At 44.7% G+C, this 26,595-nt stretch overlaps 1 protein-coding gene across 4 annotated transcripts in view; it reads right to left on the bottom strand.

Moving 5' to 3' along the window:
- The window catches only part of SHC3 (SHC adaptor protein 3), a 191,996-nt gene extending 165,934 nt beyond the window's left edge, over window positions 1–26,062 (bottom strand). The window contains exons 1-2 of one of the 4 annotated variants that reach the window (XM_061426317.1): window positions 25,593–26,062; window positions 23,689–25,269 (exon numbers count right to left, since the gene is read on the bottom strand). In XM_061426317.1, the coding sequence (XP_061282301.1) occupies window positions 23,689–24,144 (456 nt within the window). In that variant the 5' untranslated portion in view covers window positions 24,145–25,269; window positions 25,593–26,062. The remainder of the gene's footprint in view (window positions 1–23,688; window positions 25,270–25,592) is intronic. The other 3 variants (XM_061426316.1, XM_061426320.1, XM_061426318.1) reach the window with 3 other exon arrangements.
- Window positions 26,063–26,595: the final 533 nt, after the last annotated feature.

The following is a 26,595-nucleotide window of genomic DNA, read 5'->3' as shown; positions in this document are numbered from 1 at the left end:
ATGGACCTAGAGAGGGTCATACTGAGTGAACTCAGACAGAGAAGGAGAAATAGCATATGACATCCCTCATATGCCGAATCTAAAAAGAAATGATAGAAATGAACTTACAAAACAGAAAGAGACACATAGACTTAGAAAATGAACTTATTGCTGCTGGGAAAGAAGGGATAGCTAAGAACTTTGGGAAGGTCATGTACACACTGCTGTATTTTAAATGGATAACAAAGACCTGTTTATAACACATGGAACTCTGTTCAATATTATGTGCCAGCCTGGATGGAAGGGGGCTTTGGGGGGGGAGAAAGGATACATGTATTTTTATGGCTAAGGCCCTTTGCAGTTCATCTGAAACTACCACAACATTGTTAATCAGCTATGCTATGCTATGCTAAGTCACTTCAGTCGTGTCCGACTCTGTGCGACCCCATAGACGGCAGCCCACCAGGCTCCCCGTCCCTGGGATTCTCCAGGCAAGAACACTGGAGTGGGTTGCCATTTCCTTCTCCAATGTATGAAAGTGAAAAGTGAAAGTGAAGTCGCTCAGTCGTGTCCAACTCTTCGTGACCCCATGGACTGCAGCCTACCAGACTTCTCTGTCCATGGGATTTTCCAGGCAAGAGTACTGGAGTGGGGTGCCATTGCCTTCTCCATTAATCAGCTATACCCCAATACAAAATAAGAAGTTTCAAGGTTGGGAAAAAAAGTTTATGGACATAAACTAATCAATGGTGGCAGAAGTCAGAAGAATGGGTACATTTGGGAGGTTCCTGACTGGCTGGGACACAGAAAGCCTGGGAATGTCCTTTAGATCTTTGTCAGGTGCTCTGTAGGTGTAATGTGTTTCTATATATATATGATGTTCGTTGAGCTAAACACTCAAGGTCACATAGTCTACTATGTGGTCAATAAAAAGAACAAAAGATCATTGCTTTTTTAAAAAAATCCTCAAATCACTTTATTTTTAATGCTCATTTTCTTCTGACAATGTATGTTCCTTGTAGCAAAATTTGGAAAATACAGACAAGCATCAAAAAATGAAAATCATTTCTAATCCACCCACCAAAATAACTTGGCATTATGATACATGTTGTCTGAAGCCCTATGACAACTCAGCTTCTGTGTACTGGCTTATAGGGCAGCTAGCAAGTTCTGTACCAACACCTATCAACTTCAACACTGGTGCTGGGCACTGCAGCCACATAGACATCACTCACCCACAATGAAACCTGTTTCCAATATCCACACTGCTTCTTTCCAGGAGCAAAAACCAGTTGCTGGTAATTACCTTGCTACTCACCCTCCATGACAAACCCATGCTGTTCATATTGTAGCCCCAAAGAAAATCTGCAGAAGTTGGGAAGCTGACAACCCAAAATGGGGACCAGGAAGGGCAAGTGATCACTCCCCAGCTTTCATCCCATCAAATCTCAACCTCAGCTCCCCTCAGGGGCATGCAGAACAGCACTGTACCATCACATCTGCCTCCTGGAACAGATCCACATGAGTTAGGAGGCTGAGCTGACACAGAGCTGGAGTCACAATCTTGTGATATGACAGTACTCTTTCTTGAATAAAGTAAATGAATAATCAATCTCTTTGACTGAAGACAGAGGTCGTCCCTGACTCATAAAACTTTGGAGAGGTGAGCTCCGGATTCAATAATAGGGACACGGATGGCTCAAAAAGCAAGCTTTCAGGAAGCCTCTATCACCTGCTAGGCGCTGAGCCAATTGCCCTACTAATGTTCATTGACTGCACTCTTTCTGACCAGCCCTATGAGATGGTGCTGTTGTCATCCCCACTTCAGACTTGAGGCTCTGATGCACCTCCTCCTGGTGGGCATCACCCTAGGGAATGGACAACTAAGAGTTAAGTAAAGTTGTCACCTGTTCAGAGAACTTGGAGTAATAAAGTGCAAGTGAAAATGTTAGTTTAGTTACTCAGTCGTGTCTGACTCTTTGCGACCCCATGGATTGTAGCCCACCAGGCTTCTCTGTCTATGGAATTCTCTAGGCAAGAATACTGGAATGGGTTGCCATTTCCTTCTTTAGGGGATCTTCCTGACCCAGGGATTGAACCCAGGTCTCCTGTATTGCAGGCAGTTTCTTCACCATCTGAGCCACCGGGGGTACCTGTTGTTAAGTCCAGAGAACTCAGGGTATCTGTTGTTAAGAATAAAGCCAGAAAATATGTTTCCGGTGCAGTTAAAAAAAAAAAGTGCACATGAAGAGGAGCACGCTGCAGGACGGTCTGGTGGGAATGAAAGGGTTGAGTGTTGAGAGAGGTGATGACCCACTTTCAGTCTCCCTGTTTTCTTTATTAGATTTTTTTCAGCTCCTACACAAGGAAGAAATTAGCCATTTGGTTCCATAGGCATCCTACGTCTACGTTTCCTTAGCTAGTGTGACAATTCTCGTTTAATCTTTCATCTAACAGAGAAAATTATATTAATACAAATGCCATATAGGCTTTCATCAAAAAAAAAAAGCCAGGATGTCTTTGTAAATGTTAGCTGGTGGCGTGTGTCATCCATCTCATTTACGACGAGGAAGCTGAGTCAGAGAGAGGAAGTATGACTGGGGTTTGGTTAAAAGTAAACCACTGTGCTTCATTTCATCTGAAAATCACAGGCAATGCAATAGGCCACATCTGCTATTCAAAGCCAAAGGAAAAGAGGGAAGAAATATTCCCAAAATACCTATGGGTATGACAGCTAAAGCCACGTTATAGCTAATGTATGAAGGAGGCGAAGCTGACCGGCCCTCTTTAGCCTACAAAGACTCCATTCACTCTGACACTGAACTAGCTGTTTGGTCTCAGAAGATACATTCTCTTGCCTGTAGAATTGGTTTTCTTTACTTCCCAATCCCACCTGAAAAAAATAAATAAAAAGATTATTGGACAAGATGGCCCCTGAAGTCTCCTTAGCTCCTCTCTGTGTAGTTGAACCTTTATAGGTGTAGTGTCAACAGCCACATTCTCAGCCCAGCCAGGCTTCTTCTGTGGACCCACTGGGCCTTGAGCTCCAATCTCAGCACTGGGCCTCCGTATTATTGAATCAGACTGTATCTTGATGCCTGGCTTTGTCTTCCATTCCTTGCCACACTCCCTTTTGCCTAGAGCCTGCCTCACTGTCCTGGCTCTTAGTGAGCGGCTGCCAGCCCAGCATCTGGACGCTGACAACTGAGAACCTGGCCAAGCTATCTTAGAATAGCTTGTCATGGCAACCGGATCTCTTGAATCGGCCCCTTCACATTCCTAGGGATGGTGACTTGTATCTTCTTTCTTTTGATACTTGTCAGTTTTATTAGGCTTATCCATCTTATTGATTATTTTTTCCACAGAATCAGATTTTTGTTTCATGATTTTTTTTTCCTATTGATTTTGTTTTTCATTACATTGATTTCTGCTTTTTTCTTTGTTATTTCCTTCCTGCTACTTGATTTGGCTTTATTTTGTTCTTTTTTAGTGTCTTGAGCTAGATACTTGGGTCACTGCTTGGAGAAATTTTCTCTTTTCCAAAGTAAGCATTTGTTGCTATAAATTTCCCTCTTGGTACTATTCTAGCTGTGTCCCACATATTTTGATATGATGTAGTTTCATTTTCATTCACTTCTATGTATTTTTGAACTTCCTTTGCAATTTGTCCTTTGTCCAGGGATTATTTATAGGCATATTGCTTAATTTTCAAGTGTTTGTATATTTTTCTGTTGTCTTTCCTTATCAATTTCTAACTTGAATTCATTGTGGTCAGAGAACATACTTTGTATGATTTCAATTATTTTAAACTTGGTTAGGTTTGCTTGCTTTATGGCTTGAACTGTGGTCTATCTTAGTAGATATTCCATGAGTACTTGATAAGAATGTTTAGTCTGTTGTGGTTTCATAGAGGACTCTACAGATGTCTATCCGCCCCTATAGTTGATTATGTTGCTCAGTTGTGTATATCTTTGCTGATTTTCTGCAGAAGGCAATGGCACCCCACTCTAGTACTCTTGCCTGATAAATCTCATGGATGGAGGAGCCTGGTAGGCTGCAGTCCATGGGGTCGAGAAGAGTTGGACATGACTGAGAGACTTCACTTTCACTTTTCACTTTCATGCACTGGAGAAGGAAATGGCAACCCACTCCAGTGTTCTTGCCTGGAGAATCCCAGGGACGGGGAGCCTGGTGGACTGCCGTCTCTGGGGTCGCACAGAGTCAGACATGACTGAAGTGACTTAGCAGCAGCAGCAGCAGCAGCAGCATGCTGTTAGGAAGAGTTCTAATTTCATTCTTTTACATGTAGCTGTCCAGTTTTCCCAGCACCATTTATTGAAGTGACTTAGCAGCAGCTGCAGCAGCTGATTTTCAGCACAGTAACCTATCCATTGCTTGGGGTGAGCTGTAGAAACCTCCATCTATAACTGTAGGTATATACAAGCATTCCTGTACTTGCTTCTGTTACAAGAGTTAATTCATAATACACATGTAGCTGAACTATGCTCTTCTCATCCAACAATGCCTTGTGAAATCCAATCAACTATAAAACTCTAACTCACTGTTTTAAACGTCTGCATGTTACTGTGTGGTGTTAATACACCACAACTTATTCCACCATTCTGCTGGGGGACATTCGCTTTATTTTATGGGTAGCGTTATTTTCAGTGACGATTCCGCTGTCCTTCTTAATTGTGATTCTGAGTTTTGATGACCGAGGTTGATGGTTGGAAGTTCACAGTAGTTGTATGGCCTATAGGAGGAGGATAAGAGGGCAGAGATGAATCTGCACTGAGTCTTTTGATAAAAGGAACTGTGACTCTGAAAATCATCTGTTTGTAGATTATAACAAATAATCCACAAAGAAAGCCCTATCATCCTTTCTTGGAAAACAGAGCAGCTGTATCTTAGACAAATGTGAATTTACCTCTGTCATGGCAGCATATGAACTAAGGCCCAAATTATCCTTCAGTTCAGTTCAGTCGCTCAGTCATGTCTGACTCTTTGCAACCCCATGGACTGCAGAGCTCCAGACCTCCCTGTCCATCACCAACTCCCGGAGTCTACTCAAATTCATGTCCATTGAGTCAATGATGCCATAAACCATCTCATCCTCTGTTGTCCCCTTCTCCTCCCGCCTTCAATCTTTCCCAGCATCAGGATCTTTTCCAATGAGAAAATTCTTTGCATCAGGTGGCCAAAGTATTGGACTTTCAGCTTCAGCATCAGTCCTTCCAATGAATAATCAGGACTGATTTCCTTTAGAATGGACTGGTTGGGTGTCTTCGCTGTCCAAGGGACTCTCAAGAGTCTTCTCCAACACCAGTTCAGAAGTATCCATTCTTTGGTGCTCAGCTTTCTTTATAGTCCAACTCTCACATCCATACATGACCACTGGAAAAACCATAGCTTTGACTAGATGGACCTTTGTTGGCAAAGTAATGTCTTTGCTTTTTAATGAGCTATCTAGGTTGGTCATAACTTTTCTTCTAAGAACCAAGCGTCTTTTAATTTCATGGCTGCAATCACCATCTGCAGTGATTTTGGAGCCCCAAAAATAAAGTCTGTCACCATTTCCATGGTTTCCCCATCTATTTGCCATGAAGTGATGGGACTGGATGCCATGATTTTAGTTTTCTGAATATTGAATTTTAAGCCAACTTTTTCACTCTCTTCTTTCACTTTCATCCAGAGGCTCTTTAGTTCTTCACTTTCTGCCATAAGGGTGGTGTCATCTGCATATCTGAGGTTATTGGTATTTCTCCCATCAATCTTGATTCCAGCTTGTGCTTCATCCAGTCCAGCATTTCTCATGATGTACTCTGCATGTAAGTTAAATAAGCAGAGTGACAATATACAGCCTTAACGTACTCCTTTCCTGATTTGGAACCAGTCTGTTGTTCCATTTCTAGTTCTAACTTATCCAGTTCTAAACGTCCACTTCTTTATTTTTTTAATATTTTATTTTACTTTTTTAACTTTACAATATTGTATTGGTTTTGCCATATATCAACATGAATCCGCCACAGGTATCCACTTCTAAATTATCCTTCAGATCAGATCAGATCAGATCAGTTGCTCAGTCGTGTCCGACTCTTTGCAACCCCATGAATCGCAGCACACCAGACCTTCCTGTCCATCACCAACTCCCAGAGTTCACTGAGACTCACGTCCATCGAGTCAGTGATGCCATCCAGCCATCTCATCCTCTGTCGTCCCCTTCTCCTCTTGCCCCCAATCCCTCCCAGCATTAGAGTCTTTTCCAAGGAGTCAACTCTTCGCATGAGGTGGCCAAAGTACTGGAATTCCAGCTTTAGCATCATTCCTTCCAAAGAAATCCCAGGGCTGATCTCCTTCAGAATGGACTGATTGGATCTCCTTGCAGTCCAAGGGACTCTCAAGAGTCTTCTCCAACACCACAGTTCAAAAGCATCAATTCTTCGGTGCTCAGGCTTCTTCACAGTCCAACTCTCACATCCATACATGACCACTGGAAAAACCATAGCCTTGACTAGATGAACCTTTGTTGGCAAAGTAATGTCTCTGCTTTTGAATGTCCTATCTAGGTTGGTCATAACTTTCCTTCCAAGGAGTAAGCGTCTTTTAATTTCATGGCTGCAGTCACCATCTGTAGTGATTTTGGAGCCCAGAAAAATAAAGTCTGACACTGTTTCCACTGTTTCCCCATCTATTTCCCATGAAGTGGTGGGACCGGATGCCATGATCTTCATTTTCTGAATGTTGAGCTTTAAGCCAACTTTTTCACTCTCCTCTTTCACTTTCATCAAGAGGCTTTTGAGTTCCTCTTCACTTTCTGCCATAAGGGTGGTGTCATCTGCATATCTGAGGTTATTGATATTTCTCCCGGCAATCTTGATTCCAGCTTGTGTTTCTTCCAGTCCAGCGTTTCTCATGATGTACTCTGCACATAAGTTAAATAAACAGGGTGACAATATACAGCCTTGAGGTACTCCTTTTCCTATTCGGAACCAGTCTGTTGTTCCATGTCCAGTTCTAACTGTTGCTTCCTGACCTGCATACAGATTTCTCAGGAGGCAGATCAGGTGGTCTGGTATTCCCATCTCTTGAAGAATTTTCCACAGTTTCTTGTGATCCACACAGTCAAAGGCTTTGGCATAGTCAATAAAGCAGAAATAGATGCTTTTCTGGAACTCTCTTGCTTTTTCCATAATCCAGCGGATGTTGGCAATTTGATCTCTGGTTCCTCTTCCTTTTCTAAAACCAGCTTGAACATCAGGAAGTTCACAGTTCACATATTGCTGAAGCCTGACTTGGAGAATTTTGAGCATTACTTTACTAGCATGTGAGATGAGAACAGGACAAAACTCTAAAAATATAATATACACTAATCCAAACAATTCCACCAAATTTTTCACACGAGCAACGTCTCTCAAAAGTAATTAACAAACTAATACATAAACAAATAGAATCCCGGATATCATGAGATTGGGACTGTTGATTGAGTGAGAAATGTTTAACTTGGAGAGAAGAAAGTAAGGGAAACATTCCTCCAGCTCTCTCAGGCTCTGTAACCTAATAATGAAGATCAGACCTGCAAACGTCAACCACATGGGGGGAAGCCATCCAGTGTAATCCAACAAGGACCAGCGTTAGAATGGTCCCTCCATTAAATAGGGAGCATCCTGACTCTAAGAGGCTAGAGATGGCAGCTGACCTCTCACCGTCCCTCTGACTCTGGCCAACCCCTAGTCAAACACCATGCCTCCTCCCACCTTCAAAGTGTTTCTCACCCTGGCTCTCTTGCTTGAACACCCTCCACTCTTCCACCTACCCAGATCTGGACAGTCTTTCAGGACTCAGAAAAAAAAAATCCCACACCTTCTGTGAAGCCTTTTTTGATAACTCCAGCCACCACTAATCTCTCACTATGCCATTAGAACCTTATTGAACATGATTTTTTTTTTCTTTCTTTTTAAAATGAAGCTGCTTTTCCTTCTCAACTGGATCACAAGTTCCTTTTGTAAAATCACCCTGTACCTCTTTCACAATCCACAATACCTTCCACAGGACAAGGCAAGTAATTGAGTCCTCAGAAAATACTTGTTGATACATTCATTTTCCCTCATTCTTTTTCATAAATCCACGTGCTTTAATTAGAGGTGGGAGCATGTGGAAGTGTTCAGTTTAGCTTTCTGTTTGGAAATGTCCTGGTGACATTTGGTTATACAATATTTTAACTTAATAATAATTATTCATGGCTCTCATTAAAGTTGATTCTCTTATTGAAATCTTACTGCAATTAGTGTTAGAGAAAAAGCAATATAAAACAGAATTCATGGGTCCCTCTGATCTAGGGAACACCCTGTAAAGACTTTAGATGGGCTATTTCATACATGCCAGTTCACAGAAAGAACAATCATCAAGGGACTTTTAAACAGAACAGAGTTCAAAATGTGCCTCTCTGAAGTCACATTCTTAATCACCAACCATATATGACAGGACCACAGGTCACCCTCCTAACCAGTCTCTGTTGCTCTGTCATACATCCCAGTGGCCTCCAGCCACCTTGATTCCTCCATTTTCACATAATAAATGTTTGTCACAGGCTCTTTACCCAGGGACATTTTGGGGAGAGCCAGCTGACCTCCTTTTCCACAGTGCATGGCCATGTAAACCTTCTCTGGAGAATGATTTCTTGAAAGCAGGGACCATTGAATTCATGTTAGGTTTGCAGGAGCTCCAGCAACATGAATCTGGCAGGTTCTCACTCAGCATGGATTGAACTGATGAACACAAAGACAGGCCTACAGGGCTGTGGAGACCCTGAGGAGTGACACTAACTCTGCCTCACCAGAGAGACAGGAGGGAACAGCTGCCCGAAGCTCTTGGAAGCTAACAGAGTTAATGGACTCTCCATCTCAAGGGATATGATTTTGAGAAAACTCTAGGAGACAGTGGAGGACAGAGTAGCCTGGCATGTTGCAGTCCATGGAGTCACAGAGTTAGGCACAACTGAGAGACTGAACAACAACCGAGTTATTCCAGGCCAAGATGGAGTGGACAGAGGAGGCCCAGAGTGGGAAAATGGCCTTGGAACTAAGGCCAGAGTTGCAACTTGTTTGAGGAAAACAAGTTGTTTTATGAGGCTGGAAACTGGAGGGGCAAGAGTTGAAGCTCAAGAACTAAACTGAAGCCAAATTGTAAAAGTCTGGGTGTCATATGGAATTCATTTGGATTGAATTCCATAAGCCAAATCAAGCGACAGAGAGATTTTAATTAAGAAGATGAGATATGCATTTTACAAAGATAAATGACTCACCACATTAACAGAAGAATGCAAAAAATATATATTTACTCACTAGATGCTGGAAACTAATTTGAAAGTTTTTGAAACTAAGATTATAAGAAATGTTTCTTAACTTGTAAAAGGGTATATGACAGTAAATGTCCTCCTTTATAGTTAAGTAAGAGGACTCACTTTGTAGCCAGGAGTGAAAAAGTCACCTTCATCAATAGAATTGATCACTGTTCTCTAGGTCCCACATGTATCATAGGAAAAGATTAATATTAGCTAAAACTTACTGTACTCATAGGCAAAAATATTTGCCCAAATGGAAACACGTGTGTAGAAGAATGTTCATTATTTTACTGGGATAAATTGGAAAATATCTACATGTCTAACAATAGCTGCTGCTGCTGCTAAGTCTCTTCAGTCATGTCCGAATCTGTGCAAGCCCAGAGACGGCAGCCCACAAGGCTCCCCAGTCCCTGGGATTCTCCAGGCAAGAACACTGGAGGGAGTTGCCATTTCCTTCTCCAATGCATGAAAGTGAAAAGTGAAAGTGAAGTCACTCATTTGTATCCGACTCTTCGCGACCCCATGGACTGCAGCCTACCAGGCTCCTCCGTCCATGGGATTTTCCAGGCAAGAGTACTGGAGTGGGGTGCCATTGCCTTCTCCAGTCTAACAATAGAGAACTGACTAAATAAGTATTAGCACCTCCATATACATGAATATTTGGCCTCTCAGGTGGATATTTGGCTTCCCAGGTGGCTTAGTAGTAAAGAACTGCCTGCCAATGCATGAGACATAAGAAACATGGATTCAGTCCCTGAGTAGAGAAAATCCCCTGGAGCAGACTATGGCAACCTATTCCAGTGCTCTTGCCTGGATTATCCCATGGACAGAGAAGCCTGGTGGGCTACAGCCCACGGGGTCGCAAAGAGTCAGACACGACTGAAGCGACTTAGCACACACGCATGCACACATACATGCATGCATGTATACTGTGCATGTAACATGTGCATGAATGTTAAGCAAATGCCAAAAAGAAGGAAGCAGAATTATAAGTACTAATGCTGAACGATTTCCAAGGCATATTAAATTTTTTAAAAAAGCAAGTCACAGAAAAGTGTATGTAGGATATTTTGCTTTGTGAAACAGAAAGGGAAAAGAAAAGATACAAGAAAGGAAGGTAAAAAAGTGTGCATATGTGTGTCTGGAAACACAAATAGCAAACAGGTGATGGTGATTATCTATGAAAGGAAGAAAATTTGAAAGGAAGGCTGTTGAGAGGACACTCTGAAACATCTAAGTAAGACTATATCATCTTTTTTATTTAATTTAAAAAAGAAGAGTCCTTCCCAAAGCAATCATCGAAGACTGGTTAGTACATTGTAATAGTCACAGCAAGAAATGATGAAGGTATGAATCAGGGCAAAAGGAAAAGAAAAAAAGATTTGAAACCCTGTGGAATAGAAATGATAGCTCAGTGATTGAACGGATACAATGAGTTTAGGAAAAGGAGGCATTCAAGGATGGCTTTGAGGTCTTGAATTTGAGAAGTACGTGAGCAATGAAACCCTTAACTGAGGTGGGAAAGGTTATGAATTCAGTTTGAGATTTGTTTCATTTAAGGGGCCCTGAAAGAGAGGATGTGCATGTTACATGGACAGTAAACAATACGGACCTGCGCCCAACATATGCCACTGGCCTTTGACCTATGACACGGGTCCAAGCCACCATCACTCCTCCTTATTACCTCTCAACTGTCTCTACTTTTATTCCTGACTTTCCAATCTGTTCTCCACACAGAAGATAGAATAGTCTTTCAGAAAATCTCCAGTGGTTTCCCACTGTACTTGCCTAGTGCTGGCCAGCCCCTAGGGACCCTCCCCTGACTCAATACACTAATTACATTGGCTACTGTCAGTTTCCATCTCCTCCTAGAATGGAACATGCATGCACACACACACTCACTCATGCTTGAACACATCTGCATACCAATTCCATCCATCTTCCTGGATATCTAGGGCTCCACTTCCATATCACCTCCTCTGAGAAGCCACCCTTGATCTCCACATCCTCACCACCAACGTGATCTCCTGGTACTTTCTCTCCTCTGTCTCCACCACTGGCACCAAAAGAGCAGGAATTATGCTTATTTAATCCCCTCTTTTGGAGAAGGCAATGGCACCCCACTCCAGTACTCATGCCTGGAAAATCCCACGGACAGAGGAGCCTGGTAGGCTGCAGTCCATGGGATTGCTAAGAGTTGGACATGACTGAGAGACTTCACTTTCGCTTTTTACTTTCATGCATTGGAGAAGGAAATGGCAACCCAGTCCAGTGTTCTTTCTTGGAGAATACCAGGGACAGGGGAGCCTGGTGGGCTGCCATCTATGGGGTCGCACAGAGTCGGACACGACTGAAGCAACTTAGCAGCAGCAGCAGCGATCACCTCTTTATCCCCAACACATTACCCCAGGATGGGAACTTAGTTGGAGAAGACTCTTGAGAGTCCCTTGGACTGCAAGGAGATCCAACCAGTCCATTCTAAAGGGGATCAGTCCTGGGTGTTCTTTGGAAGGAATAATGCTAAAGCTGAAACTCCAGTACTTTGGCCACCTCATTCGAAGAGTTGACTCATTGGAAGAGACTCTGATGCTGGGAGGGATTCGGGGCAGGAGGAGAAGGGGACGACAGAGGATGAGATGGCTGGATGGCATCACCGACTCGATGGACGTGAGTCTCAGTGAACTCTGGGAGTTGGTGATGGAGAGGGAGGCCTGGCGTCCTGAGATTCGTGGGGTTGCAAAGAGTCAGACACGACTGGATGACTGAACTGAACTGAACTGAACTGAATAAAATAATTGGTTAGTAGATTGATGGAGGAGTTAATGAATGAGAAGAGGAACAGAGAGGGTAAGACTGTTTATAAATAATCCAGGAATAAAAATGAGGAGAAAAAGCAAAGAAGAAGAACCTTCACACCAGATGCCAGGAGTCTGGGAGAGAGGCTGTGAGGTGTCAGCACCAGATGAAGTGGGTTTTTGATTTTATAATTAGGGGGTCACCCAGGAACCTTTTCCAGACACTGTCCACAGGTCAGAAGAAGTCAATTGTCTCATGTTGGCATGAATTAGGTGAAAGAAAGTGAAATGAGGAAGGTGGAGTAGCAAGGGAAGAAGGGATACTTGGAGGGGAATTTGTTTTAGGTGCAAGCAGCCTAAGGAGGGAGGAGGACATGGTAACCCACTCCAGTATTCTTGCCTGGAGAATCCCATGGACAGAGGAGCCCAGAGAGCTATAGTCCCTGGAGTCGCAAAGAGTCAGATATGACTGAGTGACTAAGCATGGCACAGCCTAAGGAGGAGGTCCAAACAATCAGTTATATTTTATAAAAAGTAATACTCAAAACTCAGCACTTCTAAGTATTGTGTGACATGTCAATATCATCCACACCCTTAAAGTTAAGAGTCTGCAAAGCTGTGTTACTACACATCTTTTCCCACATCCCATAACTATTTACACCCCAAGAATTGGCAAACTCTGGGAAGATCCCCTGGAGCAGGAAATGGCAAGCCACTCCAGTATTCTTAACTGAAAAATCCATGGACAGAGAAGCTTAGTGGGCTACAGTTCATGGGATCTCAAAAAGTTGGACACAACTGAACATGCACGAACATACACAGCACATAAATCATGCTTTTGTCCAGAAAGCCAGGTGTTAACTTTTCTCAGCAAATCCCTGCCCTGGGAGTCTTAACCAACAGATAGTGCAGGAGTGAGAGAGGGTGGGGTGGGCGGCAGGGTGCAACAGAAATGGGGAATGCAATTAAAGGACAGGAGTTTGTGGATCACACTGGAACATCGGAACCCCCCTCCTCTTAGCCATCATTTGATGATTTTTATTTTCTTCTCCCATGTTAGTGAATAAGTAACTAAGTCACTCTGCAAACAAGATTATTATCTATTACAGGAGTTGCTACTTCCAGTGAACAAATTCACAGCTCAGTCCTTTAGAGAGTGCAGCCACCACCACCTCACAAATAACCATCCTTAAAAAAAAAAAAAAGCAGTGTTTGGGGACTTCTCTGTGGTTTAGTGCCTAAGACTCCATGTTCCCAATGCAGGGGGTCCTGGTTCGATCCCTGGTCAGGGAACTAGATCCCACATGTTGCAAATAAGAGTTCTTGTGCTGTATGAAGATTCAAGATGCTGAGTGCTGCAACTACGACTGGGTGCAGCCAAATAAATAAATAAGACAACTTTTTAAAAAGCAGTGTTTGGACTCCCCTGGTGGTCCAGTGGTTAAGACTCCGGACTTCAGTGCCGGGGACACAGGTTCTATCCCTGGTCAGGGAAGATCCTGCATGCCACACTGTAAGGCCCCCAAAATAATAATAATACTTTAAAAATTTTAAAACAATGTCTCTAGCCCAGAGACCAGGAGGAGAGTCTAAAGGCGGGGCTCCTGAAGGACTGAAGCCAGCAGAACCAGACAAGGACAAACAAGGCTGACACGTGCGAGAATCAGGACTTCTAGACTGTGCCCCAGCTTCCATCAGTTACAAGAACATGGACAAAAGATAGGAGCTTCTCAGAACGTGAGCTCAGGAAAGTCCCAAGTGTCTAACAGTGCTTCCTCTGGCCCAGGACTCAGGCCAGCTTGCTCACATGATAATCAGCTTTTCACACAAAGCCCAGTTTCTGAAAGGGACCAGCCCTAGCTACTTCCACTGTCTGGTAATATATACTCTTCATTCTCTAATTTGCTCAAGGCTACAAACAGAAGCTCACATGAAACCACTTTTTAAAAATCTATGAGAGCAACTCTTAAATTGAGAAAACTAGGCCTATAAATTACTATTATTATTTGCAAATCATAAAGAAAATGCACAGTTTTTCCATTTTAGTAATGACTCCCAGTGGGGCTTCCCAAGTGGCTCACCGGTAAAGAATCCACCTGCCAAGGCGGGAGACGCAGGAGACATGAGTTTGATCCCTGAGTCAGAAAGATCTCCTGGAGAAGGAAATGGCAACCCGCTCCAGTACTCTTGCCTGGAGAATCCAATGGACAGAGGAGCCTGGCAGACTTCAGACCATGGGGTCACAAAAGGAACTGGACATGACTTAGTGACTATACAACAATAACGCACGGATCTAGAAACACCTGTTTCCCTTCTAGAGCCTCTGTCCCTGGTTGAGAGCCTGTACACAGACACACAGGGGGGCTGTATTTCCACCAGTGAACTTGTCCTGGCCTCTGGTGATAATGTTAGGTGTGACACCTCACGTATCAGGCCTCCACTCTGAGCAAGTGTCAAACCACAGACACACTCTTGCCACTGGTCTCAAAAGTTCCACAGCTCTCCTGGTGTGCGGGGGTCATAGTTCATCTGTCTTATACTCCAGGGTTTTGGTTTGAGGTCCTGCTTGAGGAATTTTTAAAGGTGTCTCCATTTGGTGCCCAGAGAAATGGTAAGAAAACCTGAGATTCTTCCAGGAGATTTACTTAGGCGTTTCTTATCTTTCATCTCCATTCTTCCAGGGCACATGAATCTCTCTAACTGTTTGGGTGAACTAATGGCCATCCTAGATGAGACTCCAAAAGTTTGTGGCTATGCCTGTGATGGTGAATTTGTGTGTTAACTTGGGTAGGCCACCGGGTGCCCAAAGAGGGACCAACAGTGATTCTGGGTGTTTCTGTGAAGGTGTTTACGGATGACTTTAACATTTAAATGGATAGACTGAGTAAAGCAGACTGCCTTTCCCAATGTGGGTGCGTCTCATCCAATCAACTGAAGGCCTGAATAGAACAAAAGACAGACACTCCCCTAGGATAAGAGGTAATTCCTCCCACCTGAGGGCCTTCAAACTGGGATAATGGCTTTCTCCTGCCTTTGGACTCACACTGAAATGTTGTCTCTTCCTGGGTCATAAGCCTGCTGACTCACCCTGCGGACTTCTCAGTAATCACATACGCCAATGTCTTGTCACAAATCTCCTCCTGTACTTACATTCTATTGGTTCTCTATCTCTGGAGACCCTGGACTAATACACTGCTATAAAAACAGTTTGGGAGAAAACCCGTTCCTCAAAGGGTCATCTGGTTACTAGAGAGTCAGAAGAGGGGTGGTCCAGGGGAGCCCAAGCAGGGTCGGTAGCGAGGTACAGCTCCCACCCCATCCCCTGGGGGTGCCCATCAGCAGTGCCTCTTGGAGCCCAAAGTCATCACCTTTAAAGAAGAAACCACAAGGGCTGCCCTACTGTCTCTGTGCTGGGGACCTCAGAGTCGAATGCAAGGGTGTCCCAGGGCCTGTGACTCTGAACATGCTCTGCCAGATGTGGAAGCACTATGAAACCCAATCCTGCAACTTATTCATCAGAACCTCGAGTTCTGTCTGAGCACCCCAGCCCTGCACCATTCAGGAAGTGGGGGAAGCCCTGAGCTGGCAGTTGGAGAAGCTGACTCGGGTACCTGAGGGCTCATCAGACCATCCTCTCTTTTTTTTATGTTGATGTTTTGTATGCTCAGTGTGTGTTTGAAAATCTCCACAGCACATGTTTACATTTTATAAAGAAAGGTTGATGGGACTTCTAAGACTCTACCCTCCCAATGCAGGGGGACTGGGTTCAGTCCCTCGTCAGGAAATTAGGTTCCACTTATGACAACTAAAAGTCCGAATGCTACAGCTAAAGATCCCGCATGCTGCAAATAAGACCTGGGAGCAGCCAAACAGTAATAACATACATTTAGAAAAAAAAAAAAGAAAGGTGTACAAAAGAAGCAGGTGAGAGACATCACAAGGCTCCAGGACTGCCAGCAACAGAAGGTGGCCCGTCAGTGTCTGGGCTTAGAGTCCATGACCGTGTTTCTCTGCGGGCCCTAGGACCCATCTGATAATGGGTCCCAGGCCCCAGAGGCTGCCTTTCTCATTATTGCTGCCTTACAGATTCAGCATTAGGGGACAACCATCTCTCCCCCCAAACGCCCTCCTCCCCGGGGTTGGGGGAGGGCAAAGGTCCTCTCCTGCTGAGCAGGCTGTGGGGACTTCTGCTTGAACAGGCCTCTGCTCGGTAACATCAGTGTCCAAACCGAGGCCCGGAGGGAAAGGAAGGAAGAAGTATGTGCCAAGTCCTAGGAGGGAAAGGGGTCTTCAGGATCTGACCTGGTGCAGCACAGTGGTCCCAGCAGAACCGAACTCTGCACACACACTGAGTCCACCTCCAGGAGGGCCAATGAAAGGGCTGGTTCTTCACAATGAAGAACACTCAAAAAACAGTCACCTTTTCATGGTTTCATCACCAGAGATAAAAACGTTGTTTCTCCTTCTTTGGGGGATAGCATAAGAGACCCTGATTTTATAGTGTTTCTGCTGAAAACAGGTTAGGGGCTAGTTTTCCCTCAACAGAGCTAGAGCTGTGCTGTGGTTTTTCAAAAAAATTTTAAACAGAAGATTTTTATATGGGCAAGTGGTATTAGAAATGCTGAATATTTGCAAAAGCAATAGGATTGAACCTGGTCTGTGAGGCCGTTTAGACTGCCAAACAATTATGCTTAATGGAATTTGATAAAATAAAGTTTGTCAGAAGGGTCCCAGCAGAGAGGCTGGGTGAAGGCTAAGTCCCACTGAGTCTGTGGAGTTGGTACAAATTTAAATTTCTTAAAATTTGAAATCAAATCTTTGCAGATTTTTTGCCCATTCAATAGACAGAAGTGAGGAAAGGTTCTTCTGAGGGGCTTTTACTTTAGCAAAACAACACATTTCAGAAAAACTAGGATGGCTTCAAGTCAGCTTGAAAGTAAGCAGCTGGGACCTCCCTGATTAAGATTCTACACTTCCACTGCAGGGGACGATGGTTCAATCCCTGGTCAGGGAAGTAAGACCCTTCATGCCAGGTGGTGTGGCCAATAAATAAATATAGAAAGCAAGGAGCATCATAACAACAAGCTCTTTGAACATTCTTCCTCAGAAAGTCATGGCTTGGAGGGTTTCAGGTACTTTGAAGCTGCTGAGCGTCAGAAACACCAGTAATAAGGTGAGTCTCCTGCCCTTCAACTCTCCCATTTCTGCAGCTTCTCCTCCGGCACCCAGGTTTCCCGACAGCTCCTGCAGGAGATGAGACCGTGGCTAGAAATGGAGATCTCAGCTGGAAGGTGGTGGAACTTGCCAGACCTCTCTTATCGAGAGGCAAGGCAAGTGTGAGCCCAGAGTCTGAGGGCCAAAGACCAAGGATGCCCTGAGTTGCTATCACCTACCAGAGCAAGGGCAGAGGCTGATCCCAGCCTGAGGCACTGCAGAGTCAAGAAGATGCTCGAGGAAACCAGTTCCCCAAGGACAGCAGCAACTGGTCCTCTCCTCCCAAGTGCATCACAGGTATGCATGGCACCTTCTCCCCACCAAGGTGAAGAGAACAGCCCTGCGTGAACCATGGAAACTCAGCCTTTGACCCAGCATCTTGTTGGAATTCAGTGGTTCTCGTGGAGATTCCTGGCCCTGGCTCTCCAAGTTTAACTAGTGTCTTTCTGTTTATTTTAGGAAAACAGCACCAATCCTAGCGCTGGGAGGCACAGACTGATGCCTCTGTGTGTGTGTGTGTGTGTGTGTGTGTGTGTGTGTCTGTGTGTGTGTGTGTGTGTCTGTATTTGTGTGTGATTAGTTGCTCAGTCATGTCTGACTCTTTGCAACTCCATGGTCGAGAGCCCACCAGACTGCTCTGTCCATGGGATTTTCCAGGCAAGAATACAGGATTGGGTTGCCATTTCCTCCTTCAGGGGATCTTCCCAATCCAGGGATTGAACCCGTATCTCCTGTGTCTCCTGTACTGGCAGGCAGATTCTTTATTGCTGAGCCTTTACCGCTGAGCCATGTGGGAACCCCAGACTGACACATATCAACGGGTTATTGTCTCCACGCTGGTGGTGGTTAGGGAAGTGGCTAAACCACATGGGGACAGAATGATTTGTTGTTTTTTGGTGGTTTTTTTTTTAACCTCAACTGAAAATCAATGCTTATGAATTTGCAGGACCAAAAGCAACTTGCGCAGCTGCATGTGCACACATGTAAATTTTTTATGTTAAATTCAATTTTTTTCTTGTCCTTTACCCAGGAAATATGCCCAATTGATCATTTTTTTGCATTTCATCTGAAACTATCTTTTTCTGAATTAATTCCATGTAACTTTATTTGTCTTTGGGTATTTTCGTTTGAAGTGTTGAATCCTCACTGTGCTTCCCCCTGAACCCTATGCAACTTTCTGGGCAGTAGCACCATGGGGTCTGGTCTTGGCCGCAGCCACCCAGAAGGCACATGACCTGGGGAAGCACAGCCCGACACCATGGTGCAAGCCGGAGGCCCCTTTCTTCCAAATGCACAAGGTTCAGGAGCAAAGACCTGCCCCAGCCATGACAGGCTGACCTCTTGAGCCCCACACTCTGAGGTGGCCAAATGGATCTGGGGTCCTGGTGTCCAGGCACCCTGCAGATTCTCCACATCCAGGCCATGTTCCTGCTCGGAGACACCACAACCAAGTGAGGGGCGGCAGGCTTCACACACCCTTCAGAACAAGCCAGTTGGCTGGAAAATCAGCCTCTTACATGTCTTACATGTCTGTTGCCCAAGTGTCCCATTATCACAACTTTCCTTAAATGATATTTCTCACATATGACAAATATGACATATATTCAAAGATAAAACCGAGTGGGAACGTAAAGGAGCAAGAAGTCCACTCTTTGTAAGATTTAAGTTTCACCAAAAGCTTATCTTTCAGAATTATTTTCTCTTAAATGTGAATGTAAAAGTAATGAATGAAATAATCAGGCATTTCTGGAAATATAACATTTACTATTTTCTAATGACCCTGTCTGAAGTCATTACAAATTGTCTACTCAGTGTGTGTGTATGTGTGTGTATGTGTGTGTATGTGTGTGTGGTGTGGGATATGTGTATATGTGTTTATGTGTGATGTGGTGTGTGTATACATACACACATTTCACACATCTGCTATACTTGTGTCACATTAAAAAAAAGAGGTGTCATGCTTTCCAGATCAAATAAATAATTTTGTCTAATCTCACAAAAATTTCTTAAACTGTTTTTCAAATCATTTTGACAGTTTACATATAAGCCATGCATTCATGAGATTTTTCAACAATTTTAAGAAAAAAATCAACTTTTAAAATTGTGTTCTATATCAAGGAACAACTTACTAATCTAGAATTAAAACAAAATTCGATCAATCCCACCACAATAATATATCATGACTATACATGAAATAACTTTGTTGGTGACTGTTTAATATGACCTTACTTAGCTCATAGTTATCAAAAGAATACAGTGCTAATAAAAGAAAAAAGATTGTAGATACTTTTTCTAAGAATAAATTTAAAATACTTTTAAAGACAGTGAGGCAAGTGAGAAAAAAATACCAATTAAGAATAAATTTTAGAGTAAGAACAGTTAATAAAGACCACCTATAAAAAGCAATAGAACATTTATAAATAAAATGAATAATTCATACACCCTAAATATCATCAGAGTCACAAATGGGAGAAACAAAATAATTTTTAAAGAGCTTCTGTAAAAACAAGGCTTCATCCCAAAAGAAAAACAATCCAGCACTTCAGGAAATAATTCAGCAGTTCTCTGATTATTAAAATCTCCTATAAACAGCTCATAATGTGAAGCTATTGTCAGTAAAGACCTAGCACCACTCTTTGCAGACCAAAACCTTGGCTGTCTGAGGGGGCTGTCACAGGATTTAAGGGTGAATAACCTACTTTCTCTGGTGGCTTTCCTATTGGCTCAGTCGGTAAAGAATCTGCTTGCAATACAGGAGACCTGGGTTCGATTCCTGGGTTGGGAAGTTCCCTTGTCGGAGGGCATGGCAATCCACTCCAGTATTCTTGCCTGGAGAATCCCATGGACAAAGGAGTCTGGCGGGCTACAGTCCGTGGGGTTGCAAAGAGTTGGACATGACTGAGCGACGAAGTACAACCTACGTTCTTACTGGGTTGCTGGTGATCAGCAAGCATCTTGACCTCCTGATTCTTGCTGTGGGCACTCGGGTCAGCCCTGAATGTGGCCACTTCTTATCCTGATCCTGTTTTGAGCCTGTGGTGTCATGTGCTGTAAAGCGAACTCTTCTTCTACAGAACCCTCCCACTGAGGGACAACAGCTAACTCAGGTGTAGCCCACACAGTATTGCCTTCCATCAGGGGTGGTCGAGGCTGAACCTCAAGACAAGCTTGCTTCAAATGACTCTTTCACAACAGCCAGTGGCTATTTTAAAGAACTGACCCCCAACTGTTCTTGGCTATCTTTCCTTCCTAAACTGTTCGCCCTGCGGATCTGTGTGTAGAGCATCCCAATATTGCCTTTGGGACCTGCTAAACATCAGTAGCAGCCCCCACGGGCACTCAGGCTCCTCGCCAGCTTGGATTTCTAGGCAATAGAATTTGAAAGTGGGCAGCAGTGTCCTCCATACTTGTCTCTAGGCCTTTTAAGCCCAAATGTAAAATAGTTTTAAAATAGAATTATAATGAAAATATCCATTGCTCTTTGCTGTTATGATTTTCCTTTATCTCAAGGACATACTTTCTTGTTCTTTTCCTTTTGTGTCACCAAAAAAGAAACACACACACACACACACACACACACACAAAACAAAACCCAGTGTCAGGCATACTTAGGCAGGTACAAAGGTACCACCAATGGGTGTCCTGAAGTAAACAAACACAAACCTGAACCCTTGCTCATTTGCATAATCTCATGCTGTTATTAACATCAGATTCAAGTGAAGGCACGAAGGACAAATTAAACGTGCTCTGAACCTGGAATTCTACTGCTGCTCAGGTATTACTATTTTTAAATTTCAAATCCTTCATTAATTAATATTACAACCTGCTCTTCAAACAATTTGGTGTTTCCTAATTGATACACCAGACATCTATATTTTACAAGGTCCATTTTTATGTAAGTAGATTACATTGAAATGTTTTTAAAGAATAAATCTGTGTGCAATATCCTAATATTGTCTTTAGGTAGATATGTCTGTGAGGCAGGAAATCTATAATTATACAGCAGATGAGTCTTCCAGGAAACTAGAAAACATTTGGGGTTTTCCTTAATTTAGACATACATTTAAATCAAAGAGAATAATAACAAGTTCTCTCCCAAACTCCAAGCCTTTCGATTCTGCTGTTGATGTACAAGCAAGTTATAAAGACTACCTCTTTTCTATCTACCAGAGATCTTTCAAAGTAAGGACACCAATAAAACTATTTGCAAATCAGCCAATAATACCAGGTTTCTTTCTTTCTTTTCTTTTTTTAGTTTTGTGATCTTTCAAGAAAATAAACTCACGGTTCTAAACTCAACAAGGGCAATTCAGAAATGTGCACTGACAGAAGGCCATGTGATGCTGTGAATCAAACGTGCGCAGAAGAAATTGTCCTTTAGTGTCTGGACTCCTTTGCTGTGTGATTTCAAACTTCTCCAGGGAAACCTGAGCTTATATTCCTGTGACGCCACCATTCACCACTGAAGACGGACCAGGCGACAGCAAGGAGCACTAACCAGGCATGCTATGTGCCCCCAGGTCACTACAATCCTTTGGCACAGCAAAATGACCCCAAATCCAGAAGGCTCTAGGCAGACCCAGCCTTTCACTTATTTGAGTGCTGCTCTTGCTTTGGGGTTGAGGGAACCAGATGTCACAACCTAATAGCCCAGCACAGTAGACTAGTTTTCTTCGGCCACAACTGACATTTAGAACTGGATGTCAGCCTTCATCCTTCAAAAAGCAAGAGTAAAGCCCTAAGCAAAGCAAGTTATTTTTTTAAAGGAAACTTTAGAGACTTAAGTTTCTAAAATTCTCCCTCCATTTGGAAACTACCCTCTATGTTCAACATGACAGGTATAAAAACCTTTGCCAACATCTGTCTAACATGGTTCTTTTTTTTCTTCAGATAGCAATTATACTATATTACACATGCCACAAGTAATATACTCTGGCATCACTTCTTAACCTCAGCGTTGTCAGGGGTTTTGTTGTTTGGTTTTGTTTCTTCTTTTTTCCTTTTGTTTTCGGCTCCTGGTTATATAACTTAAAGAAGGCATACAAGAGGAATATTCCTTTTCTTTTACAATAAACTCAACCAGCTGTGCATACTATATGTTGATCTTCATCCCTTTTGTAATATACATGATTAATTCACTCTCAGAAGCTAAGAATGAAGATTAAATTAAAAAGGAGACTCAAAAGGAGAACAGGTCCATTTTTAATGCTGATGATCTCATTCCTTTTGTTAGTACTTTTGAGATAGTTAAAGATAATCCACAAAGTCAACTGTTTCCTTTAATATTTGGTTCAAAATTATCAAGATATATTTTGCCAGGGGATGTGGTCTGTAGAATTTTGAAACTGGATCTGTAGCCAGTAAGTATTAATATCCACTAAGAGCCTGCAGGTTTCTCAGTGTGATTGACAGCACCGTGGGGACAGTGTGCATCTCATTTCTCTTAAAACAAAAAGTCATGTCTTGGAGTGACCAGTCTGAAATAATGTCATTTTGGCCCCTTTCCACTGTCTGGAGGCTGTCTGCCCAGCTGGAAGAGCACTGTGGTGATCCTCTGCTGCCCAACGACCAGAAGGATGTGATAAGCATGTGGCAGGCCAGTGGAATGCTGCCAAGTATTTGTTCTTTAAATATCATAGAATACTTGCATAAGAGAAGAATTTTGTGGACTACATCAGGCATGGTTGTATAATTCTCTGTGTTGGAGGAAAAAAAAAATCTACTTTCCAGCCTGTGGCTCAGCTTCCTTTAGCCTATTTAAAGGGAAGGCCAGTCCCCAGGGAAAAACAGTCCCAAATTTCCTTCTGCTGCTGTAAACCAAAGGAGGTATGGAAGGAAAGGCAGAAACCAAAGAAAACCTTGCTGGCTAAGAAATTGCTACCTATCTGGTATAAAAGACAGTACTTGGGCTGCACTGCAAGAAGCTGGAAATTCTTGCTGAGGGAAGAAATGAAACCATCTACCCTGCCGCCTGGGGCAAACACAGAAGTAGTGACTCCACCTGCCTTTCTCATCGCAGGGACTGCCCAGTTCTTCCAAGTGTGTACCCTAGGCAGACCTGATGCACAGTTCCCAGGGAGAGTGGTCCATGCCGAGAGGGGTACTGGCCGGACACATGGCAAAGCTCGGTGGCAAAGGCATGCCAAAGGAGCGGAGCCAGGGGAAACCAGGACAGTGAGGTCACCAATTTCAAAGCTTCTCCCACTGGATGCGCAATGGGTGCGTTTTCTGAGCTGGGTCCCCTCTGCCAAACGAGCTGGCTGCGAAAAAGTGCGCACCCCCGGGCCTCCAAGGCGACCCACTGTGCCGGACGCCTCTGCGCCCGGGCTTTCCCACCCGGCGGCCGGCGCCCGCACCCACCTTGACGACGTAGGTGACTCCTGCCCCCAGCACCTGGTCGTTGGCGTGCGGGGCGCGGGGCGGCGGCTCGTCGCCGGGTCGGCCCTTCCTGGCGGCGCGCATGGCCGGGGCGCGGGGGCCGGGGGGCGCGCTGCCGTCCGGGGCGGCCAGGCTGGGCGCGCTGCAGCTGCCCGAGAGCCGCGCGCCCGCCCGCTCCCTGGCCGCCGACAGGCCGCGGAGGCCCGAGCTGGAGAGTTTCAGGTGGGACACCTTGTGGAGCAGGTGGCCCAGGCTGCCCGGCCCATCGTCGGGCGCCCTGCGCAGCGCTTCTCCGGACACCAGGTAGGGGGCCGCCGCCGGGGCCGCGCGCGCCGCCGAGACCTTGCCACCGCCGCTCACCGACAGGTTGTGCAGAAGGTCATCGACCGATGTCACCGAGTCATTCCTGAAGCGGTTGTACTTGGTGCGTGGAAGCATGCCCCTCCGTGGGCTCGCCGCATCCGCCCGGGCGCTGCAGGTGCCGGCCCCGGCGCAGGCTGCCGCGCATAGCAGGCGAGCCGCGGTCCCCGGGGCGGGACGGAGCGGCCGGGACAGCAGGCTGGGGGGCGCGAGCAGCGGCGCCGGCCTCCCACCGCTAACACCCCGCACGGCCGCGGCCGCGCAGCCCCGGCCCCGGACTCGGCTGCTGAGGGCGGTACGTTCGCTTTGCAAAAGTCATAGTTTCCTCTGCTGCGCGCCCAGCTGCTTGGGGCTGCTCACAGCAAAAGCATGACTCACTCCGAGAGGAGACCCTTCTCAACAAAGGCTCGGTGAGCACTGCAAATCACTTCCTGTAGCAAAAAAAAAAAAAAAAAGAAGAAGAAAAAAAACCACATACACCCACTGACAGCACACTAGAGCCAATCAATTCTCAAATTTCCTTTCTCTACCTTCCCAGACATTTCCTTCCAACCTTTGGTTTTTCACCTCCCCTTTCCCTGCCCCCTCTCAGCATCTATGCCAGAGGTAAATACTGTTCTTTCAAATGAACTTTCTGAAACCCATTATTCTAAGCTAGGGTTTTTTCTTCCCTGTTCAGCCCATCTGTGAGCCTAGAAAAGTGTCTGACGGTGCAGCGTTAAAATGTGACGAAGGATTTTTAAGAATAAGATCTTCAGCGGATCCTCATGAATTTTGATTTGGAAAGCAGCAGGAATTCTTAAATAGCCAAAAAGAAAATATTCATTCCCAGGTGAACATAAAATATCAATCTCCAAGGTTTTTTTCAAGTCAACAGAGCAGCCATGACAAGAGTCTTTGTGGCGATGCAGTTCCTCCCCCTCCCAGGAAAAAAAAAAATCTGCGTATGAACTTCTGCCCAGAGCCACTGAGGGTCTCTTCCCTGATAATTTACAGCAGTCTTTCTCAGCCAGGGTTAAGCTGAAAACCTACTTCTGAAAAAGAGTGTTTCTTTTGATGAATGGCAACAAGCTCCAGAAATCCATTCCAAAAGGGGGGCTGTGCTTGAAGCTTTATTCCAACTGAATGTGTTCAAGCTCTGGAGAAATGCCTAAGAAACGCTACAGATACATTTCAATATCCCTTTGGTTGCTGCTTGCAACCCTGCAGAAAGAAAGAGAAAAAATGCAGCTGCTGTCAGTACACTGATCAAGCCCGCCGAAAGATGCCTTGTTTTCAGGAGTCAAGACACCGGCTGCAAGTAAAACGCACAGGCCTCCTTGCTGTCCGCGGAACAGAGCACTGACCCCCTCCACCCCACCCCAGAAGGTCTGCGGAGACGCAAACCCACTGACCCCTGTCACCACGGGCTCTGCCGGTCTTCATCGGTCTTCATCGGTCTATTGAGAGAAGCTGCCCTTCACAGTGGAACGCTTTCGCTCCCTGTCCAAGTTTCCCGTCTACTTCTATGCAAAAAATGAATTTACCTCTAGCACGTTATCAGATTAGCCTTAGTCTTCTCACACCCACGGCTAGACATGTGACACTTGAGGCACCCAGCCTTGAAAAGCTTTATGGAACAGGGTGTGACGAGTGCCACTCAAGGTGGGCCAGGTGAGGCCCGCTGCGGGGACGCAGGAGCGTGGAGAAGCGGCAGCTCCCCTCCCAGGGCCGCAGGCCTAGCCGAGCAGCCGCATGGCACTCATTTTTTTTCTTCCCCTTGCTGGCATAGCAACAGCAAATGCACACTCCAGAGATGGTGGTGATGGTTATCCAAGTCCCCCCAGATCTAAAGCAAAACTTCCCTATCATTCCCAAACCGTGATCTTCATTAGAAGCAGACAAAAACAGCAAAATGTGAATGAAATGCTGTTTGTGTGAATGAAAGGGCTAGCGAGCGAGCCAGCGTTTCTGTGAATGAAGCCGGGCCTTGCAGCCGGCGCCAGGCAATCCCCTGGTTCCAGCGGCCTTAGCCAATGAGCAGCCGCCCCGATGACTCATTCAACAAAAGCTTGCTCAATAGTGGAAGATTCCATTTCAATCAAAGGCGGGATCTTTCATCCAACAGCAGTGTGGGAAAAAAAAAAAAAAGCCTGATTACAAAGATGTAGGGAGGAAGGAGACGGCTGTTATGATGAGAGGAAAAACTAGATTTTCCAAGGAAATTCAAGATCCACTGGACAGGTATGAGTGCGAATAGGACTGCCCTCTTGGAGGTGAGCTATGCCCTAAAACTTTCATTCAGCCATTCATTTACATCAAGAGCAATCATGAATGTGCCATTCTGTTCAGCATTTATTATGAATGTACAGTGAATGCACATTCAATACCCAGGCTCCTCGCCCTTGATCCTTTTTGTGAAAGGAATATAGAACAGGCATGCACGTTCTGAGTCCCCAAGGAGAGGGAAAAAACCCGAAGCTACAACGTTAACCCTTTAGCCAACAGGAGACATTCGTTTCTTTTGTTATAATGAGGCAAGTAAAGGGA

Source organism: Bos javanicus, chromosome 8 (assembly GCF_032452875.1).
Source record: "Bos javanicus breed banteng chromosome 8, ARS-OSU_banteng_1.0, whole genome shotgun sequence".
NCBI lineage: Eukaryota > Metazoa > Chordata > Mammalia > Artiodactyla > Bovidae > Bos > Bos javanicus.
Note: the sequence above shows the minus strand (reverse complement) of the source record. Positions and strands in the feature narration are given on the sequence as shown.